General features: G+C 55.8%; 1 protein-coding gene across 1 annotated transcript; it reads right to left on the bottom strand.

Annotated features, from left to right (window-relative positions):
* Window positions 1-276: 276 nt before the first annotated feature.
* METAP1 (methionyl aminopeptidase 1) lies at window positions 277-19,444 on the bottom strand. Its single transcript, XM_037509651.2, has 11 exons — window positions 19,317-19,444; window positions 14,365-14,416; window positions 13,676-13,788; window positions 12,422-12,482; window positions 11,570-11,661; window positions 10,818-10,901; window positions 8,739-8,877; window positions 7,414-7,545; window positions 6,166-6,309; window positions 3,963-4,028; window positions 277-2,304 (listed from the first exon to the last, which is right to left on the bottom strand). Exons 1-11 carry the CDS (start codon window positions 19,428-19,430, stop codon window positions 2,141-2,143), a joined length of 1,161 nt encoding a protein of 386 aa, XP_037365548.1. The 5' UTR covers window positions 19,431-19,444; the 3' UTR covers window positions 277-2,140.
* Between the last annotated feature and the right edge of the window lie 150 nt (window positions 19,445-19,594).

The following is a 19,594-nucleotide window of genomic DNA, read 5'->3' as shown; positions in this document are numbered from 1 at the left end:
CATACAGGTGCCAGGGGGTTCATCCTGACGGCAATTTGCCCAAGTCCAGAGCGCTTCAAGGCCGAGCGAGGACTCCGTTCCCTTGGCCTCGCCCTAGCCGGCTAGACTCGCGGACAGCATGAGTGTGGTGGTGGTGGTGAATGGCTCAAAGTACCTTCATTTTACCAGCAAAGTCCAGTGATTTAGATAAAAGGCAAAATTTTCCCTTCCAAATTATAATCCCAAGGGGGGACAGAGGAATGGCAGAAAAAAATATGTATTATTTCAAAAGTTAATGCAAAAAATAAGTTTAATAGGATGACTTCTTTTGAAAAGTTAGTAGGATGACGAAGGTAGGTATTTTCTCATCTACATCTAGTAAACATTTGTACTGACTTACATACAATTAGACATGTACCCAGTTTGCTTTAAAATCTCCCGCGTGGAGGGCAGCACTATGGCTGGTGTGCTGGCACGTCTTTTAATAAAAACTCCCAGAGATCTTTTTTCTTGAGCTTAATTTTCTAATCAGATACTAAATAAGCCCATACTGTTAATTCCACTATCAGGAGATAAAATGCTCCCTAAATATTCAGCATTCTCTGTCTTAAAAGCTCTCCAAAAATACGGTGGTGTCACCAATGCTGCTGGCAGAGCAAACTCAGCACTGGAATTCACGGATACACATTAAACGTGAAAACGTTGCTCCAATGGCCATTTATTTAAGATTATGGAATCAGCCATCCCTTCCCACCACTTCCCTATGAAATCCCAAACAACTGCGGCAAAGTTGATGACTACATGGAGGGGTAATCGTTCAAGTTCTTTAATCTCCCTTTACACATTATATTAACATTCATATTGCAAGGCATTCCATTCACAAATATTACAGTTTGATAAAAACTTCACTCACATACCCCCCAAAAAGTCTATACCAGATTCGGTCACCTTACTAAATCATTAAAATAATAAAAGTAATGAAAACATTATAATTCTTTGAAAGCAAGAGGTCTGAGGCACTCTGGGAAAGATATTCTACAAGCACATGTCCATGTATCCAATCACGTTACAAGGGTCCCCAGATTCCCGGGAACCAGGACAGGACAGCCCGGGGGCAGGCTGATGTCCTCCCCAACACACGCCCACAGGGACTGCGCTAACTGACGGGAGGACATTGGCAGCCAGGGTCACTCGGTGCGGTGCTCAGCTGTGTACACCCCCCCGCAAAGACTCTCCTGTCTCATCAGCGTGGCCGCTGCCGCCCCACTGCTGGAGAAACTTCAGCAAGGGCCCTCCCCAGCACCCTCCACAGTGCAAAGTCCACCCTGGTCCATCCATCTGCCACGTAAGCCCTTGAACTCAAACAGAGGGAACAAAGAGGGCTGGGTCCTCCCGTTTCCGCCAGAAAGTCTGAAAGGCCAAGCACACCGCAGCCTCAGGCCCGACCACAGCTGCTTCCGCTTGGAGTGTGGCTGCTGTTCTCACAAAAAGTTAAGTGACTTTAAAATCCTGATAACCTTTTCCAAAGTGAATTTTGCCAGATCCTTTCGCAGAGCTCATACCGGAGGGAACACCTGGTAGACCGAGCGTGCCCCCACACAAATCACAGGGCAGATACTGAAGGTGGGGCCGGGGGCAGGGGGCACCTCCCAAATGGGGACAAATCGCTGCAGAATGACAGCCTAGTCGCGGGCGCGGTGGACACGCCGGAGCACGGTCACGACTCAGGCCAGAGAGCACTCGCGAATCACACACACGGAGTTTAAAAATGTGTCCGTCTACATTTCCATCCACACCATAAAAAAAGATCTGCGGCAACTCACGTTGCCCAAGTTTCAAGGACCCTCCTGTGCAGCCTCCGCCTGGCAGGCTGCGGCCCCCAGGCCGCGTGGCAGTGATAACAGCAGCCAGAGGCGGCTTAAGTAAAAGTGCTCAAGGGCCAAAGGAGAAACTGAGGAGATTTGCGGGGAGAGGGGAGCACGGAAAGGTGAGAAACGATTGCTTGATCCTTCTCGGCTTTTCCAGACCCGAGACGTGTTCTGGAGGACACACGCTGTGGTCCCTCCTTACCAACAGCCCAAGCCAGCCCGAAACAGACGTCTCCTCCTCCACCCTGTGCTCGGTGCAGATGCACAGACAGCGGAGGCGCCGGGCGCCGGCGTCAGCACTGGGACATGAAGTGGGGCCGCGCGCTGTCCAGCCGCCGTGTCAGGACCTCGCAACCGGTGTCTGTGACCAGCAGTGTGTGCTCAAACTGGGCCGAGCGCTTGCCGTCCCTGGTCACCGCCGTCCAGCCGTCCGGCCAGGTCTCGTCCTGCCAGCCTCCTGCAGAACAGAGAGAGACCCTCTTGATCCCCCGCCCGCCCTCAGCTGGACGCTGCTGTGTGTGCTGGCATCCACCTGCTTGCATACGTCAGACCGATCAGCGGTTTCACGCCAGACACCAGTTACACTTCAGCTGCTTCAGTCAACTCTTTCCAACTTCACTCTGGTCTTAGGCCAATGAAGTAATGCTTCCATTTCCTCCGGTGCATTATAACTTCACATTTTTTATATTTCCCAAATACTGAATTCAAGATAGTTCCAAAATAAAGACATTCGGCTTCATTTTACAAAACATTTGATACCACTAATCATACAACTATGACTAGAAAATTGAATTAATGGATTTAGCTCTGTCCTGGTGTAACTCTGGCATTTGACTAAACCATAGCCAATGTATATTAGGAAGGGAATATGAGGACTGTTCATCCTTCCATTATAACACTTAATTCCTTAATGTAACTTACAGCTCAGAGCACTCAATATGGGTTTTTTTTTTTTGTTTTTTTTTTTTATAGAGGCATGTTTTATTTATTTATTTGTTTGTTTGTTCGTTTGTTTTGTTTATACATGCACTGGGTACAGTCAGAAGCGCGGGAGGGTGAGAGAACTCACCAGAGCCAGAGCGGGGAGCAGAGCAGACAGAAGGACCGAAGTACACTGCTGAGGGGAGCAGCGGGCGGCAGGAGAGGTCTGCGCGCCATGCGGGACCCTCCTCCGGTGGCCGGGGAGCAGCCGGGAATCGAACCGGCGCTGCAGAGGCTGCGGGCAGCTTCGCAACCCAGCGCTCAACCGCTGCGCCACCGGGGAGGCCCTCAATATGGTTTTTAAATGACAGCAGACGGGAGATAAATGACAGCAGTCAGTGATGTCTGTGTAGACCACACCCACACAGCCAGAAAGAGGGGTAAAAAGCAATAGGGAGTAGCAGGAAAATGAGCCTCAATGAGGCAGAAAGGGCTAGAGAGGGGGTCATGGGGGCAGAGAGAGAAGCAGGGAGAGGTGAGGAGTCTGGGGAGCGGGGTTGGAAAGAAAAAGCTAAGCAATTCTGGACACCACTATAATATATTTAGAGATGTTCTTGTTTCCAAATTACATCTCAATTAAAATTAAAAGCGTTCTTTGTTTTGAGCAGCCCATAGATGAAGGGTTAGGCCTCGGTGCCCCAAGTCCCAGACACGAGCCTCCATCCACAGCGTCAGACCAGGCAAACCAGCCAAGGCCGGGGAGCCCGTCAGCGCCCATCGGTCCCCCGCGGTCTGGTGTGCTCGGGACCCAACGGCTGCTCACAAAAGGGCTTTGTGACCCCTCTGTCTGCTGTGCGCTGCCAAATCAGGCTCCTTGCTAAAGATGTCGGTCAGAATAGTTGGCCGTGACTCTGAGGAAACCCCCAGCCCGTCCGTTCCGGGTTGGGGTGAGCCCGGGGGTCACACGGGGGGGCGCTGGGCTGTGGAGATCCAACCGAACCGGCTCCAGAAATACCAGCGCTTGGGTCCAGAAACCAAAGCGAATCCTCCCCGCCCCCGCTCCCATCCCGCCGCCTCCCCCCACCTTACAGGGCCAGGGCCGGGGGCCGTCCCACACCCACAGCTGCGAAGAGGGGCACAGGCCAGGCCCCACAGGCCCCGGCCCCGCGAGGCCGCCCGGAGCGCGGGGGTTACCTTCGCAGATCATCGGCTCGATGGTGAACACGTGGCCCGCCTTCATCACACCGACTGCTTTGTTCTCTGCAATGAGGAAGACTCTCGTGGGGTGGCCTCGGCGGGGTGGCTGCCGCGCCCCCCCCCACCCGGCTCCTTCCCCCGGGCCCCGTTCTCCAGACACACCCCGGGCTGGGTGTCAGGCGGCAAAAGGGAAAACAGGTGTTGTTCCCCTTGGGGAAAAGAACACTTGCTGGAAACCTTGGGGTGCTGCAGGGCCACGCCCACGCACACTCACCCCAGGGGGGCAGTTCTGCGGCCCCAAACGCTGCTGCTGCCCCCTGGAAACCCCTAAGCCCGGCAGGCACGGGACTGCCCGGCCTCGGCCGCCCGACCCGGGGAGGCGCCCCGCTGCACCCGGCCCCCGCTGCTGGAGCTTCTACTCTGTAAAATCTGGGGGCAAAGGTGATTTTTTCACCTTTTAAAAGGACAAGTTCATTAGGAGAAAGAGAGACACACGGTCACCAGCAGGCAGGAGCGCTGCCTGGCGAAAGTAATCCCAACTCTTCATCACTTCTCAAACTTTCCTTCCAGGCCAAGCGACTGACTCCACGCCAGGGGTCACGCTCCCCGGGGCGGCCGGCAGAGGGCCTCAGTGTGTCCCGGGAAGCGAGGAGCGGGGCCAAGGCCAGCCGGGCAGGGGCCAGGACATGGCTGGGCGGGATCGCACACCAGGAGGGCCGGGCAGCCCCGCAGGGCCGCGGCACCAAGCCGCTCCGTTCACACACCCCAGCGGTCCTCCCTGTGCTCAGAGGCTGGGGTCTGGTATTCGAATGCGCTGGAGTAAGGGAAATACCCTACTGAAATGAACTTCCCCCGCACTCTTCACAAGCCTGCACAGCAGCCAGGAGGGTCCTCTGGGGGCGCCGGGACCAGCCGGGCCTACCGGCGTTGGGGAGGGAAGCGCCTGTCTGCGTGGTTCGCAGCTTGAGGAACGGCCGGTCTCTGGCCGGCGTGGACCAGCACAAGTCAGCCTGTGCTCTGAACAGGGCCTGCTCCTCCTCCTGAGCTGGCCCGGCCCCGCCGCCCGGCTCCCGCCACCACCGCATGTCCACAGCAGCACCAGGCCGGCTGAGGGCTCACGTCAGCCTGCGCTCCAGACTCTGTGCGAGGAGCACCCCCTGAAGAGCAGCCCCCAGCTCATGCCTCTGCCCAAAGATACTATGCAGACCCCAGTAGTCTGTGCCGGCTCTGACCCAGACACTGGCTGGCCTCGCTGTCTGTGATCAGCATGGGGCCCCCCCACATGGACGCTCTTCCCCAGCCTCCAGGCCACGCCTGTGCTGCCCACAGTCCTCCCCATGCCACATGCAGGGCAGGGAAAGGCCAGCTGGACAGCCAGAGAGCCAGGCCAGCGCTGGCCCAGCTTCCATCACAGTGAGTGAGAACTGAGCAGAGGAGAGACTCCTCCAAGCACAGACCCTGCCAGAAATCACTCAGCCACGACGACGGGGTGGGCAGCAGCCGTCCCAGCCATGCTCGAGCCAGTATGGCGCACTCCAGGCACCACCCCGGGTCTTCTGGCCACGCCAGGGCCGAGCCTCCCTGCGCAGTACAATCAGGCCGGCACCCACGCGAACGCGCCACACCGGCCCTGGTCTGACCCCAAGCAACAGGCCCACCCTGCTTGCTGTCTCTCCTGGAAGGCGCAGCTAACTGGAGGAGGGGGCATCTGCTCCTCTATGGCAGCGAACAGGCTGGTGTCTGAGGACACGAGCACCAGCCAAACGCTGCCCGCCACCCTCCCCCACGAGGGCAGGACAGCGGTGGCCAGACGCGGGGCAGAAACTGTGTCCACCAGAACCATCTATGTCTTCCTCCTGGACTTAGCCAGATCCCCAACCTCCCCGCACCACAGTCACGCGACTGAATTCTCAGCAGCAAAGAGTTACTATAAGTAACTTAAGCAACTCCAGGTGAATCATTAGCCACCGCCCAGCACATCCCCACATGCTCCCCTCTGCCCCAGTGTCTCTGGATGGGGAAGGCAACTCCCAAAGTGACCCTGAAAGCTACAGGTGATGGCACCAGTGGCAGCCAGTCTGGGCCAGGCAGGGCAGGGCACCGTGTGCTACGCAAGCGTGCACGGGCATCAACCCACGCTCTGGTCACAGCGACAAAGTGTCTGAGGACAGGGCCGGCGGCTGGGCTCGGAAGCACTTACTGGCGTAGTGAGGCACGTTGGGGGCCGTGTGGAAGAGCTTGTGGATCCCGTGCCCACAGTAGCTCCGAACGACTGAAAACCCGTTTGCTTGGGCGTGCTTCTGGATTATGTTTCCCAGCTCTCTGTATCGAACACCAGGCTTCACTGAAAACAAGAGAGACGCGTGAGAAAGCAATAGCTAACACTTAGCGAGCAACTAAGAGGGCCCTGGGGCGGAGTCCAGAGTGAGTCTCCCCGTACGGGCCTCCTGTGTTTGATTCCTGACTTATCCACTCTTTTCAATAAAAAACAGAAAAGGGTTGCCATGGCTGCTATGGCTCCCCCATGCTCCTGGAGACCAGAGCTTTGGGCTCTTGGGTCTCCTGCTCTGCCCACCTGATGTCCAACCCCAGATTCAGGTACAACATTACACGATTCCTGGGCAGAGGGGAGAAAAAACTTAAACATTAAAAGTCTGAAGAGAGAAATAAAGAAAGGAAGTAGCCTCCTGGGTGGTGCAGGGGTTAAGTCTCAGCAGTGTGAATCTATCACAGCCACTGTAGCACGAGTTCGATCCCTGGGCAGGGAGCAACCCACATGGCGCAGCACAGCTCTCCTGTCTCCCCGCTGCTGCCCTCAGCAGTGCATATCAGTAGATCTGCCTGTTCTGTTCCCCGCTCTGTCTCTGTGAATCCTCTCACCCCTGCACCTCTGACCTGCACCCCAGCTCTTGCATACATAAATCTTTTTTTTTAAAGATTTATTTATTTATTTATACAAGAGCTGGGGTACAGGGCAGAGGGGCAGGAGGGTGAGATGATTCACCAGAGAGAGAGCAGGGAGCAGAACAAGCACACGGACTGGAAACACTGCTGAGGGGAGCAGCGGGGACACAGGAGAGGTCTGCTGCGCCATGCGGGTATCTCCCTGACTGGCTGGAAATTGAACCCCACGCTGCAGCAGCTGTGGACAGCTTCACAGTGCTGTGCTCAACCGGCTGCGCCACCAAGGAGGCCCCGCATAAATAAATCTTTAAAAAAAAAATTTTTTTAAAGGAAGTAAAGAGGACCATTCATCGTTCTCTCATGACGCAGCACTGAAAGAATAAAAGAAATAGGAAGAAACTGCACTAAAAACCATCCCAGCACGCCTCACATAGCAGCCAAAGGAAAGGAAGTCAGAGAAAAGGGAGACACCGCAGGGCAGGCGGTGGGCACGCAGCAGCCCCGGCCAGGGCGCTGAGGCCGGTAGACGGCGCGGGGGGCCCACCTGCGTCGATGGCTTGCATCAGGCACTCATAGGTGGTCTGCACCAGTCTCCGGGCCCCCTCGTCCACGTCTCCAACAAAGAAGGTCTCGTTCAGGTCGCCATGGTAGCCGCTGCGATAGAGGGTGATGTCCACTGCAAGAGAAGGAGGACGTGGGCACCTAGGCTCCACAGCGCCGGTGAGCAGCTGCCGCGCAGAAACACCTCCCCGCTCCACCACGGGGGCGCCAGGAGGACAGCCGAGGCCAGGCCCTCTCACGTGGCCTTGGACCACTTGTGGCAAAAGAAAGAAACACCCAGGACAGGCTCGTGTGGGGCAGCGAGCAGAGACAGTGGCAGAAGTGGAGGCGCCGCTACGGGCAGGCACTACACAGAACATGCTGCCGAGAGCGTCTTCCACCCCCCCCAAGCGAGGACACGGACTGTGTGCGCTGCCCACGGGCTCTCCAAAAACCTGTGTGTCTTCTGCGTCCTTGGGAACAACCTTCCTCCCCTCTGTGCCCATGTGAAAGAGCTTGGTTCCTGTGGGCATGGTGACAGGCAGCCAAACCTGTCCCCTGCACCACACTCAGTGCTGTGAGCGGGCCACACAGTGAGAAGATGGCATCGTGGGTCCCCTCTGCAGCCCACTCAGCCACACGGACCCCCCCGGATATGGCCCCATCACCCCGCATGGGCAGGCTATGTCGGCCCAACCCAGCACACGTTCCTGGAAAACCTCACAGTTGTGCACAAAAGAAAAAGAGTGAGTTCAATAAAAACAGGGCTGGGCACAGCCCCCAAAACTCACCGAACTTGATAAACCAAAGCAGTAAGAGCCACGCCCAACAGTGTGGTGAAGCTAGCGCCCCCCACAGCTCTCGCAACACTTAACACCCGCCCCAAGCATGGGAGATGCCAGCCATCCTGTCAGGAACTTCTCCGTCACGGGCACACGGACGGCCACTTCCCAGGACACCCACTTCCCAGGATACCTAGCGGAGGCTGCAGTCCCCTCTGGGGCCTCGAGCAGAAGGCGCTGCTTTAAGGGACCCTCTTCCTCCAGGCCCCGTCTGTCACCAGGGAGCTGCCCTCACCGCCAGGGGCCGCTCTGGACTCTTCAGACCACCAGGGACTCAAAGCTCACACCGTCAACCCTCCCGTCCTGCCGGGTCTCCCCCCTCACAGCTGCTCTGCACTCGGGAACACGTTCCGCCCTACGGCAGACCTAAGACCACAGAACAGCTGCCAGGATGTTAGGTTTATTTGGAGTTTTTAATACAAAAAAAGAAGTCGAGGACAGGAAGCAAGTGAAGAAAGCAGGTGGCCACTGCCCAGCCGGCACTTACCGTTCACGATGTCGCCCTCCTGCAGGGGCCGCCGGTCTGGGATCCCGTGGCAGATGACCTCGTTCACGGACGTGCAGCAGGACTTTGGGAAGTTATAATAGTTCAGCGGAGACGGGTAGCAGTTCCTGGCAATGCACGCCTACGGCAAACCAAAATACAGAGTACTAATGTGCAATGTGCGAAAGAAAAAAAACGCATGCAATTCACCAGATCTTTACGTTTGGAAAACACTTGTACAAATGGTCCCCTCAAGAACGCCTGTTTTCTCTTAGAAGTAGTAATACACAGGAGCTGAACAGCCTACAAGGGCGTGTGGCCAGAGCACTGGCAGAGGAGAAGCCAAGCCACGAACACACACGTCGCCATACATTCTAGTTTGAAATTATTCCTCATGAAAAAATTATTTCAAGTTAGAAATACCATTTAAAGGAAATGTTAAAATGCAATTTTAGGGAAGCTATAAATCCTAAGTAATAAAAGAAGACCTTGGGGGCCTCCCTGGTGGAGCAAAGGGTTAAGGCATAACCTATGAAGCTGGCCTCGGCCACTGCAGCACGAGTTTGATCCCCCAGCCGGCCAGGGAGCTACCCACAGGGCGCAGCAGACCTCTCCTGCCTCGCCCGCTGCCCTCTCAGCAGTGTATTTCAGTCAGTCTGCCTGTTCTGTTCCCCACTGTGTCTCTGGTGAATCCTCTCACCCCCTGCACCTCTGGCCTGTAGCCCAGATCTTGTATGTATATTAAATAAATCTTAAAAAAAATAAAAATTAAAAATAAATGAAGACCTTAAAATCTATATTCCCTAGGGCCAAAAATATTAACGCAATTAAGAGCACTCGAGTGCTTCCAGAAACGTTTCAGTCACGGCACGCATGTAGAGCAACCACCACCCTCAGGGAGAAGGGTCTGGTTTTTCTTAAAAGTCTCATTTTACTTGGTTGTTCCCACACAGTAAGAAATCACAGCACACAGTTCTCTTTCCACACTGCCACACATCCTTTGAAGTAATAATTCTTAGACACAGGCATGGAACACAACGTGTAGAACACACCGTAATTGTGCTGGCAACTCCACTACTACTAGACCTTTAAATGAACTTAAGTTTCCTCAACCACAAAAAAATTACAACCAATAACTGTCCATCCACCACTTTCCCCTTTTCTGAGGATTTACTTCTGCGAATCTCGCAGCACAGCTAAGCGCAGAAGCAACGGTCTGCGCGGGGACGTCAGCTGACGGCTCGCGGTGCGTCCTCCCCGCTGAGAGGGGCTGGCAGTGTCCACCTGGTGAAGCCGTGAGGGCGCGTATATGAGGTAGGAGAAGAAGCCCTTAAAAGAACACTTGCTCCAAGAAGCACTCAAAATGCTGCCCTTGCACCCTATGCATTTAAACAAATGGGACAATACCCCAAAATCAGGATTTTTTAAACTCTGAAAAAAATCTTTCTGTAAACTCTTTAAGAGCTTACAAAAGCGGCTTCACCATCTCCATGCGGGTGATGGACACACACACCCACGAAACACCAACACCAGGTGGTCCTGGCCTGCATCTGTGTGACTGCCAGGAAAGGCTTGGTGCGTGCTCTGTCCTCTCAGTCGCGGGGCCTCGCTCTCTTTGCCAACTGCACTCACACAGCCCGCGCTCCCGGCCCAGGCTACGGCCGCCCAGGGACCGGCAGCCTTCACGCCACACAGCGAAACAGGTGTCTGTTATGGCACTGCCGCTGCGGGCACGGAAGGGGTCTTTCCCAGCACCCTCGATTCGGGGCTTGTATTCTCATTTATTTCAGAACATGCAGTGCAGGTACTGGCATGGCATTTGAAGCACTGATGAAATCAGTCATTTTATAAAAAGCTGAAGTGCTGTAAAATGCGGTTTCGGACACAAGCTGTTTGACGTGCCTCCCAAACTTCAGTTACTTAAAGATGAGAATAATGACTGTTGAGTGCTTTCTATTTTTCAAAGAAAACAAAAATTATTTTGAAATTAGCTCAGCCCAGTGACTGGACCCTCAGAACATACGCTCACTTAAACATCAACTAACGCAAGCCTGTTTTCAAAGAATAAAGCCAAGTTCTCACCAAGTGGACGGCGTGGTCGATCTCCTCGGTGGAGATGCCCGGCTGGATCATCCCGGCTGCGATGTCCAGCACCTCCCTGGCCAGCTGCAACGAGAGGGACACCCCGCGGGGAGCACAGGGCAGTGTGACCTCCACGCTGTCTCAGAGGCTGCGTCGCAGATTGCAAAGTGTGACTAATGCAAGATTCAACCTCAAGTATCTTCATCCCCAGTTTTCATTTTAAAACCACTTATACATTCCCAGTGCCCATCAGTAAACACGTGCAGGTACACGGGAGGAGGCGAGCGAGCAGGCTCACGACAAGGCCTGGCTGCCCAAGGGGCCTGCACGTGTGGAGAGAGCAAACCCTTCCCGCTTTTCAATGGGGGTGCGGGGAACAAGACTGACGACACGTTCCTCAAAGAACCACAGGAAGTGACAGAACCACAGACTTCTCCAGATTAAAGTACAGAATCAAAACTCAAGGGGTCATTTCCCAAATGAGCATCAGTGCAGCCTGCATTTTCCCTCGACGGGGACAGCCACCCCACAAGAGCAGCTCTGCCGGCATCGGGGCAGCCGTAGGCGCTCACGAAAACAAGACGACAGAAAACCATGAACACCTAGTTCTTTAAAAAAAAAAAACAAAAAACAGACCAGCAAGCAAGGGCAGATCACTAACCACATGAATCCTCAACTCGGCTTTTTAACAGAAAACAAGCACGCCTCGACTCGAGCGACCCGAGCGTGCAGGCCCTGCAGCCCCGACTCACCCTGCACACCAGCCTCATGCCTTCTATGTCTTCCGCGGAGAGCAATTTAATTTGAGAAGTACCTTTAAGAGCCTGTTCAGATTCAGACATTCCTGGAAAGGAAAAGCAGTCAGCAAAAGCAAGATGAACGGAGAGCTGCCGTATCCAGGAGAAAACCCGCCTCCCAGCTGATGACTGACAAGTCTCACTGGACACTGATTTGCGTGATTTGGGAGGGCCCAGGTCAGACTTTTGTAAAAAATATTTTCAATATGAAAGGGAAACTTGCTGAACAAACTGCAAGGAGAACTCTGAAGAACAAATTCTGGGGTCTGCTAGCAGTCGGCACCTTCAGAAGGTCAGCAGGCGGCGCAGTAAGCAGCGTGGTCCCCAGGCGTGCCCGCGCCACCTCATGGAGCAGCTGCTGGCCAGTCTCGAGCGTCCCTTCAACCTGGAGCCTCCCGGGGTTCAGCCTGCGCCTGTGGCCCTCCCAGGGCTGCACTGCCCTGCTCTGTGTTACCAAACGGGACACGAACGTCCAGCTGCCTCGCCAAGCGGGGCCGGGTTATCCTGCACACCCCCGCTCGTGCGCAGATGCCAGCAAATGTGCTTCTCATGCTGGGCCAGAGTCCAAACAAGTTTGGAAAATCTTGCCCTAACTAATAAAATCAGCTTAACTGAAATTAACCATACCTTTAAAAAGTATTAAAGTCAATATAGTAACTATTTCAGTATCTGACAAAACAAAAATTTATCTTTTTTTAATAAATGGTGATACGGAAATCCCAAGTAAGATGCTATCTAAGAAAATCCAACAAGCCCGGCCCCTGTGACATGACCGGCGTGGGCGCGTGGTGGGGGAGGGGGGCTCACCTAGCGGGTGGTCAGCGTAGTCTGGCCTCTGAATGTAGCTTGGCACCGGCCTGGTTGGCATCTGATGACATCCAAGAGGGGAATTAAAACTGATTCAAATATTAAGCAGCTCTCATTATTAAAATTTATTAACAAAGAAAATAAAACTGGAGGGAAAAACACTAAAGACTTCACTCAAGTATTAAATAGGGGGCCTCCCTGGTGGCACAGGGGTTAAATCTCAGCACTATGAAGCCATCAGCAGGCTCTGCAGCCCGAGTTCCATACCTGGCCAGGGAGCTACCTAAATGGCGCAGCAGACCCCTCCTGTCTCCCCGCTGCTCCCCTCAGCAGTGGATTTCAGTGGATCTGCCTGTTCCGCTCCCCGCTCTCTCTGGGGGAATCCTCTCACCCCCTCACTCCCCTGCACCTCTGGCCTACACCCCAGCTCTTATATTCATAAATAAATCTTTAAAAAAAAAAAACCTGACAAACCAACAATAAAAATAAGGTCTCAAAGTAATGGAATCAGCACAGTCCTGTCCCCATAGCTACAGGGAGGCGTGAAGAAACTTATGATTTTGATTATTTCCCCGAAATTGTAATCAAAGACACATTAAAGAAAAAAGTATCAGTAATGAGAACTTAAATATCTAAGGAAGACAATAGATACCAATACCACAGGAAGAGGTGAAGTGGCAGAAAGGAAACTAGATGAAGAGAAATCCCTTTTTAAAAATACACACCACCACAACAGGCAGGAAATAGCTACTTTTCCCATGCTTTTTAAAGATAAAATAAGTTTTTGGTTTTTATTTATGCATACAGGAGCTGGGGTGCAGGCCAGAGGTGCAGGGAGTGAGAGGATTCACCAGAGACAGAGTGGGGAGCGGAACAGGCAGACTGACTGAACTAGGCTGCTGAGGGGAGCGGCGGGGAGACAGAAGAGGTCTGCGCGGTGTGGGTCAGCTCCCTGGCCGGGGACGGACTCAGGCAGTAGGCTGATAGCCTGAGACTTAACCCCTAGGCCACGGGGGAGGCCCACGATTAAATGAGTTTTAAACCTTCCCTCCGAAGTTGCTCCTGCTCTGTCCATGATTGCCAAGTGTCCCTGCTAACTTTCAAATAATGAATCAAACATAAAAGCTAAAGAACCAGAATGTGAACGCCATACTGATTCTAGGAATTATTACTGGAATACAAATCACATGTAACATTTTCAAGAAAGTAAAAACTGGAGAGGCTCAAGAGGGCGTGGCGGGGTCTGGTGCTCACCAGCGGGTAGTGGGGCCGGAGCCTCCCCGTGTAGCGGTAGCCGGCCCACGGGTCAGTGTTGACGTCGCCTTCCACCGTCCAGAACGACACTTCACGCCTCGCCTTTTCATCTTCTGAGCAGGAGAGAAGGGGAGAACGCTCAGGGCAGGCCCAGAGGCGGCCCCGATCTCACTGTTGGAAGCCCCAGAGCTGCCCAGACCCAGCCCTTCCTGGCCATTGCAGCACACCCGGTCCCGCAGGCCTGACCCTTCTCACAGGCCTCAGGGTCTGCAGAGAAAGGCTCAAGCTGAACATATTCTAGGTTCTACACAGCATCAAGGAGGAGCAGCTCACAGAACCCCTCTCCTCAAGGACGGCGTAGTCTCTCCACACCACCAGGACACTGGGAGCCCATTTTGAAATATAAAATCTAACTGAGGCAAAATTTCCCAACTGAGAGCAACACAAGAGTTGTGCAGCCTGCTGTGTTGCAACAGCCTGGAGCCAGAGCCCCCCCACCGCCGAGGTGCGCCTGTGTGCCCTCCTGGGTAGAGAATGCCATCGAAGGGGAAACTAACCCCAAAGAAAAGCCATGTGTGGCCGCCCGCTCCTCCTCTGCCACATGGGGTGTGCCTGGGCGGATCAGCGAACGCAAAGGCCACAGCTCTGCCTTTCAGCACGGCTGGCCGTGACCCCGCAGCTGTACTTACTTGCTTTCTTATGCAGCAGCTTGTGAGTGGCCCAGCTTCCTTTAAAGCATTCCTGAAAGAGCAAACACGAAAATCAGGGTCTGGCATTCCCCAGAGAGAAACGGTTAGGGACTGCTGTCCGGAGGAAACAGTCACTGGAAACTGTACTCCACCTGCACTCCCCGAGGCTGTACTATAAAAAGTTACTTTTGCTTTTTAAAAAGCCACCTTTTCTATACCTTCCTCCTGCGCTGACACTACGAAGAGTTACTCCCATCACCCGACGTACAACAGCATCTGCCTGGCGTCAGGTGATACGAGGGACTGACAGAGAAATCAAATGTGGGACATGGTGTTGATGCCATGACAAGACGCGTTCAGAGATGCCGCGCGGCCAGGAACGTGGCCACTGAACGGTCTCCGAGGGCGGCTGGTGTCTCCAGGACGCTGCCCGCGGCGCTGCCGTCCCTTCCTCACCTTCCGGCCCGCCTGCAAGATGCCAACCCCTCACCGGTGGCAGACCCTGCAGCCACCTCAATGGACCACTGCTTCTCCTGGAAGATCTGGTCCAATACGTTCACGGGCAGGTGGCTCTTCTCCTTGGGCAACTTTAAACCCTGACTACACCGAGGCCGGGCGTGGGGCCGTCTGTTCACTGCACTGTTGCTGGGCGCCAGGCACGCGCTCTTCCCAGACGCCCCGCGCAGACACGCCAGCAGCCCTCTCCCCAAACTGACAATTCACCAGATGTGGCAGCTAAGACTGACCAGGCCCGACTCACACTCAGTCTTGTTCCAGTGACAATTAACTGACTCGAAGCGCTTATGCCTTCTAGGGGTTGCAAATCACTCAGTTTTCTCACTTCTCAGGATGCTTTAATTAAGGGCAACACGGCAACTGTCCTGGGTTTGTGAACACACAAAGGAGCTGATGCTCTGTGCTCACCCCCAGATAGATCAACCTCTTTCCTTCCATTTAATGACTGCAGGGCCTACTGTGTGCAAGGCACGTAGAAAAACACAAAAATGAATGCACTGCCTCCATCCTTAAAAAATTTACAAAATCTGGGCCTCCCTGGTTGCCCTGGGGTTAAGCACAGCACTATGAAGCTCTCCACAGCCTCTGCAGCACGAATTCAATCCCAGGCCGGCCAGGGAGCAACCCACATGGCGCAGCAGACCTCTCCTGTCTCCCCGCAGCTCCCCTCAGCAGTGTGTTTCAGTGGATCCGCCTGTTCTTCTCCCTGCTCTGTCTCTGGTGAATCCTCTCACCTCCCGCACCTCTGGCCTGTAACTCAGTTCTTGTATGCATAAATAAATCTTTAAAAAGAAAAAGTCAGGCCTCCCCTGGTGGCGCAGCGGCTGAGGGCTGGGCTGCGAAGCTGCCCGCAGCCTCTGCAGCGCCGGTTCGATCGCCGGCGAGGGTCCCACATGGAGCGCAGACCTCTTCAGACCTCTCACGCCCACTGTTCCCCTCAGCAGTGTATTTCGTCAGTCTGCCTGCTCTGCTCCCTGCTCTGGCTCTGGTGAATTCTCTCACCCTCCCGTGCTTCTGACTGCACCCTGGTTCTTTTTTTTTTTTTTTTTTTAATAGAGGCATGTTTTTATTTATTTATTTGTTTGTTTTGTTTTTGTTTATACAAGCACTGGGTACAGTCAGAAGCGCGGGAGGGTGAGAGAATTCACCAGAGCCAGAGCGGGGAGCAGAGCAGGCAGAGGGACCGAAATACACTGCTGAGGGGAGCAGCGGGCGGCAGGAGAGGTCTGCGCGCCATGCGGGACCCTCCTCCGGTGGCCGGGGAGCAGCCGGGGATTGAACCAGCGCCACAGAGGCCGCGGGCAGCTTCGCAACCCAGCGCTCAACCGCTGCGCCACCGGGGAGGCCCTGCACCCCGGTTCTTGTATAAATAAATAAATAAAACTTTAAACAAAAAAAAAAAAAAGAAAAGGTCCATGATTGGACCAAAATCTCAAGTTGGGAGTAAAAAAAGATCTCAGAAGGCAGATGACATTCTAGGTGAAGACAAGTGTACAAACACAGGCGCTCACAGACCAAAAGAACGAGACTGAGGGGCCTCCCCTGGTGGCCCAGCTGGTTGAGCGCCACACTGAGAAGCTGTCCGCAGCCTCTGTAGCGCAGGTTAGATCCTGATCAGCCTGTGAGAATCCCACATGGCGCGGCAGACCTCTGCTGTCTCGCCCGCTGTTCCCCTCAGCAGTGTATTTCGTCAGTCTGCCTGTTCTGTTCCCTGCTCTGTCTCTGGTGAATCCTCTCACCCTCCCGCGCATCTGACCTGTATGAATGAATAAAAAAAATTTTAAAAAAAGAGACTGAACGCATAAGAGGTGTCCAGGCAAAGAGGCTGGAATCCTACACTCCAGGAGAGAGCATTTGTAACAGGTGGGGTAAGTGATCAACTGTGCTATGTCAGGGGGAAAATAACTTCTGCTCGAAAAGGCTTTGTGTGGTTAATTTCATGGGTATTATCTCAAAGTGGGGAATTACAGGAGAGAAATTTTAAGAGATCCCTACAAGTGACTTGATGAGAAATGAAAAAATGGTGGGGGTGGTGAAGAAAAGAGAGAGACAGCCTGGGAGCTATTCAGTAAGCACCTGACTGCAGGTCAGCACACAGACAACTGGACAACCTGCAGAAGCCAGCACGAGACACCTCCAGCCCCACCACCCTGAGCAGTCCCGCTGTACCTGCACAGACCGGGCGGGCTTTGTTCCACAAGCCCCAGCACCCACAGTTGTTTCTGCCCTTGATGAACATGGTCTCACAGTATCTTTTCAAAACCTAAGCAGGCGAACGTCTGCACAGGGGAGTCTACTGAGCATTACAAAATGCCACCTAATTTGGAGGCAAAGCAAACCACGCTACTCTACCTAGCTCAATATTTTTTCTTTTAAAATACAGGTCCCTCAAAGCCCTCAACAATTTAGAATTCGAAAATTATTTTCAAGAAGCACAAAGGACTCATACAAGTATGTGGAGTAAGCTCAACGCTATTTTTAAATCAAGCAACCTTCTCCATGTGCCACTTTTTCCAGATGATACTGACAAGGGCAAGGAGCACAGCCCACAGACCTGCACAGCACAGCGGCCCTCGCTCAGGGTGACTTCCACGCGAACCTTATTTATGCTTACGTTACACACGCCTTTCGACATACATTTCCCGTTTCAGACAGTCATATTACCTGCATTTATTACTCCTATGTATTTGTTGCCACTCTAGTCTTTAACATTTTTATATATGGAAGTGTGAAACCCTACTGGCATCTTTTAAAAAAAGCCGAAACCCTTACATTATGTCAGCACTCCACTTTTGCTGGATAACAGAAGCCCCAGAACAACCTTGTGAACTCTGTGAAGGAACCACACGCGGGAGACTGGAGCTCCAAGGTAGTTGGACTGGTTCAAAGGTACAGGAACTGACAAGGGCAGGGCCTCTGGGCCTTCCTCCTCTGCTCTTCCTGACACTCTAACGCAGTAATTACACATTCACGTGCCTCTCTTGACAAGTCCGGGCAGCTGGGACACCCCGCCAGGGGAGTGTGGAAAGGCAGCAGGAGCCCAGCGCTCAGTCAGGGTCCGGCGCTGCAGGTTTGCTGCACTGCACAAAACTTGCTCAGACACCGCGGCTTGGAGGCAAAACCCTCCAAAGAACGGTCTTTTGCAGTCAGGGGGAAATTCTGTAACGTGGCTTTCTAAATTTAGGATTTGAGGTGCCAAAGGAAAAGAATGTATCATACAGACCCCTGTCCCCCCCCAAAGCTGCTCTGCCAACCTCAGGAGTTAGGACAGAGGCAAAGGGGGGGCTGGGTCGTGACTCCCTCCCTTCCCAAGTCCCCCCTCCCTGTGCGGCGGTGTGGGCCCCTCCAACCCGGACCAGGGACTGACTGTCCTTCCTGGCACGCCAGCCTCGCGGAGCCCCACCCGTCCCAGGAGCCCCACCTGTCCCGGGAGCGCCGCCTGTCCCGGGGAACCCCACCTGTCCCGGGGAACCCCGCCTGCCCCGGGAGCCCCACCTGTCCCGGGAGACCCAGCTGTCCCGGGGAGCCCCACCTGCCCCGGGGGGCCCCACCTGCCCCGGGGAGCCCCACCTGTCCCGGGAGCCCCACCGGCCCCGGGAGCCCCACCGGCCCCGGGAGCCCCACCGGCCCCGGGAGCCCCACCTGCGCCGGGAGCCCCACCGGCCCCGGGGAGCCCCACCTGTCCCGGGAGCGCCACCTGCCCCGGGGAGCCCCACCTGCCCCGGGAGCGCCACCTGCCCCGGGGAGCCCCACCTGCCCCGGGAGCGCCACCTGCCCCGGGGAGCCCCACCTGTCCCGGGAGCCCCACCTGTCCCGGGAGCCCCACCTGCCCCGGGAGCGCCACCTGCCCCGGGAGCCCCACCTGTCCCGGGAGCGCCACCTGCCCCGGGGAGCCCCACCTGCCCCGGGGAGCCCCACCTGCCCCGGGAGCCCCACCTGCCCCGGGAGCCCCACCTGTCCCGGGAGCGCCACCTGCCCCGGGGAGCCCCACCTGCCCCGGGGAGCCCCACCTGCCCCGGGAGCCCCACCTGCCCCGGGAGCCCCACCTGTCCCGGGAGCGCCACCTGCCCCGGGGAGCCCCACCGGCCCCGGGAGCCCCACCTGTCCCGGGAGCGTCACCTGCGCCGGGGAGCCCCACCGGCCCCGGGGAGCCCCACCTGCCCCGGGGAGCCCCACCGGCCCCGGGAGCGCCACCTGCGCCGGGGAGCCCCACCGGCCCCGGGAGCCCCACCTGTCCCGGGAGCCCGCACGCCTGTGCCCGCAGCCACGCCGGTCCTGGGAGGCCGCACAGCGCGCAGCCCGCCGGGCCCAGGCCGTGCGGGGCCGCCGGGAGACCCGCGCCGAGCCCCGGCCCAGAGCCCGCGCGCGCCCGCGCGGCCCGTCCGCGGCCGGCGGCAGAGGAGGCGCGGGGAGCGCCGGCGCCGGGGAGCGCGCACCTGCGAGCAGAAGTACGAGCCCTGGATGCCCAGCTTGATGCAGGTGGGACACTGGAGCTTGGCCTCGCGGCTGCAGCCGTCCGTCTCGCACACGCGCGTCTCCACGGCCGCCATGCTGCTCGTCGGGGGCGGAGCCGCGGCGGGGGCGGGGCTGCGGCGGGGCGGGGCTGCGGCGGGGCGGGGCTGCACGGCGGGGGCGGAGCCTCGGCGGGGAGGAGCCGCGGCGGGGGCGGGGCTGCGGCGGGGGCGGAGTCCAGACGGGGCGGGGCGGGGCGGGG

Source organism: Talpa occidentalis, unplaced genomic scaffold (genome assembly GCF_014898055.3).
Source record: "Talpa occidentalis isolate TD23 unplaced genomic scaffold, MPIMG_talOcc4v2.1 talOcc4.13, whole genome shotgun sequence".
NCBI lineage: Eukaryota > Metazoa > Chordata > Mammalia > Eulipotyphla > Talpidae > Talpa > Talpa occidentalis.
This window is presented reverse-complemented; position numbering and strand designations above follow the sequence as displayed.

What these genes read in the sequence shown, in the direction of transcription:
- METAP1 (XM_037509651.2), bottom strand. Translation starts at nt 19,430, where the DNA reads ATGGCGGCCGTGGAGACGCGCGTGTGCGAGACGGACGGCTGCAGCCGC. An exon ending in GCTCGTACTTCTGCTCGCAG is followed by an intron (nt 14,417 to 19,316) that starts GTGCGCGCTCCC and finishes TTGCTCTTTCAG; the next exon opens with GAATGCTTTAAAGGAAGCTG. An exon ending in GATGCAAGCCATCGACGCAG is followed by an intron (nt 6,310 to 7,413) that starts GTGGGCCCCCCG and finishes TCTTGTTTTCAG; the next exon opens with TGAAGCCTGGTGTTCGATAC.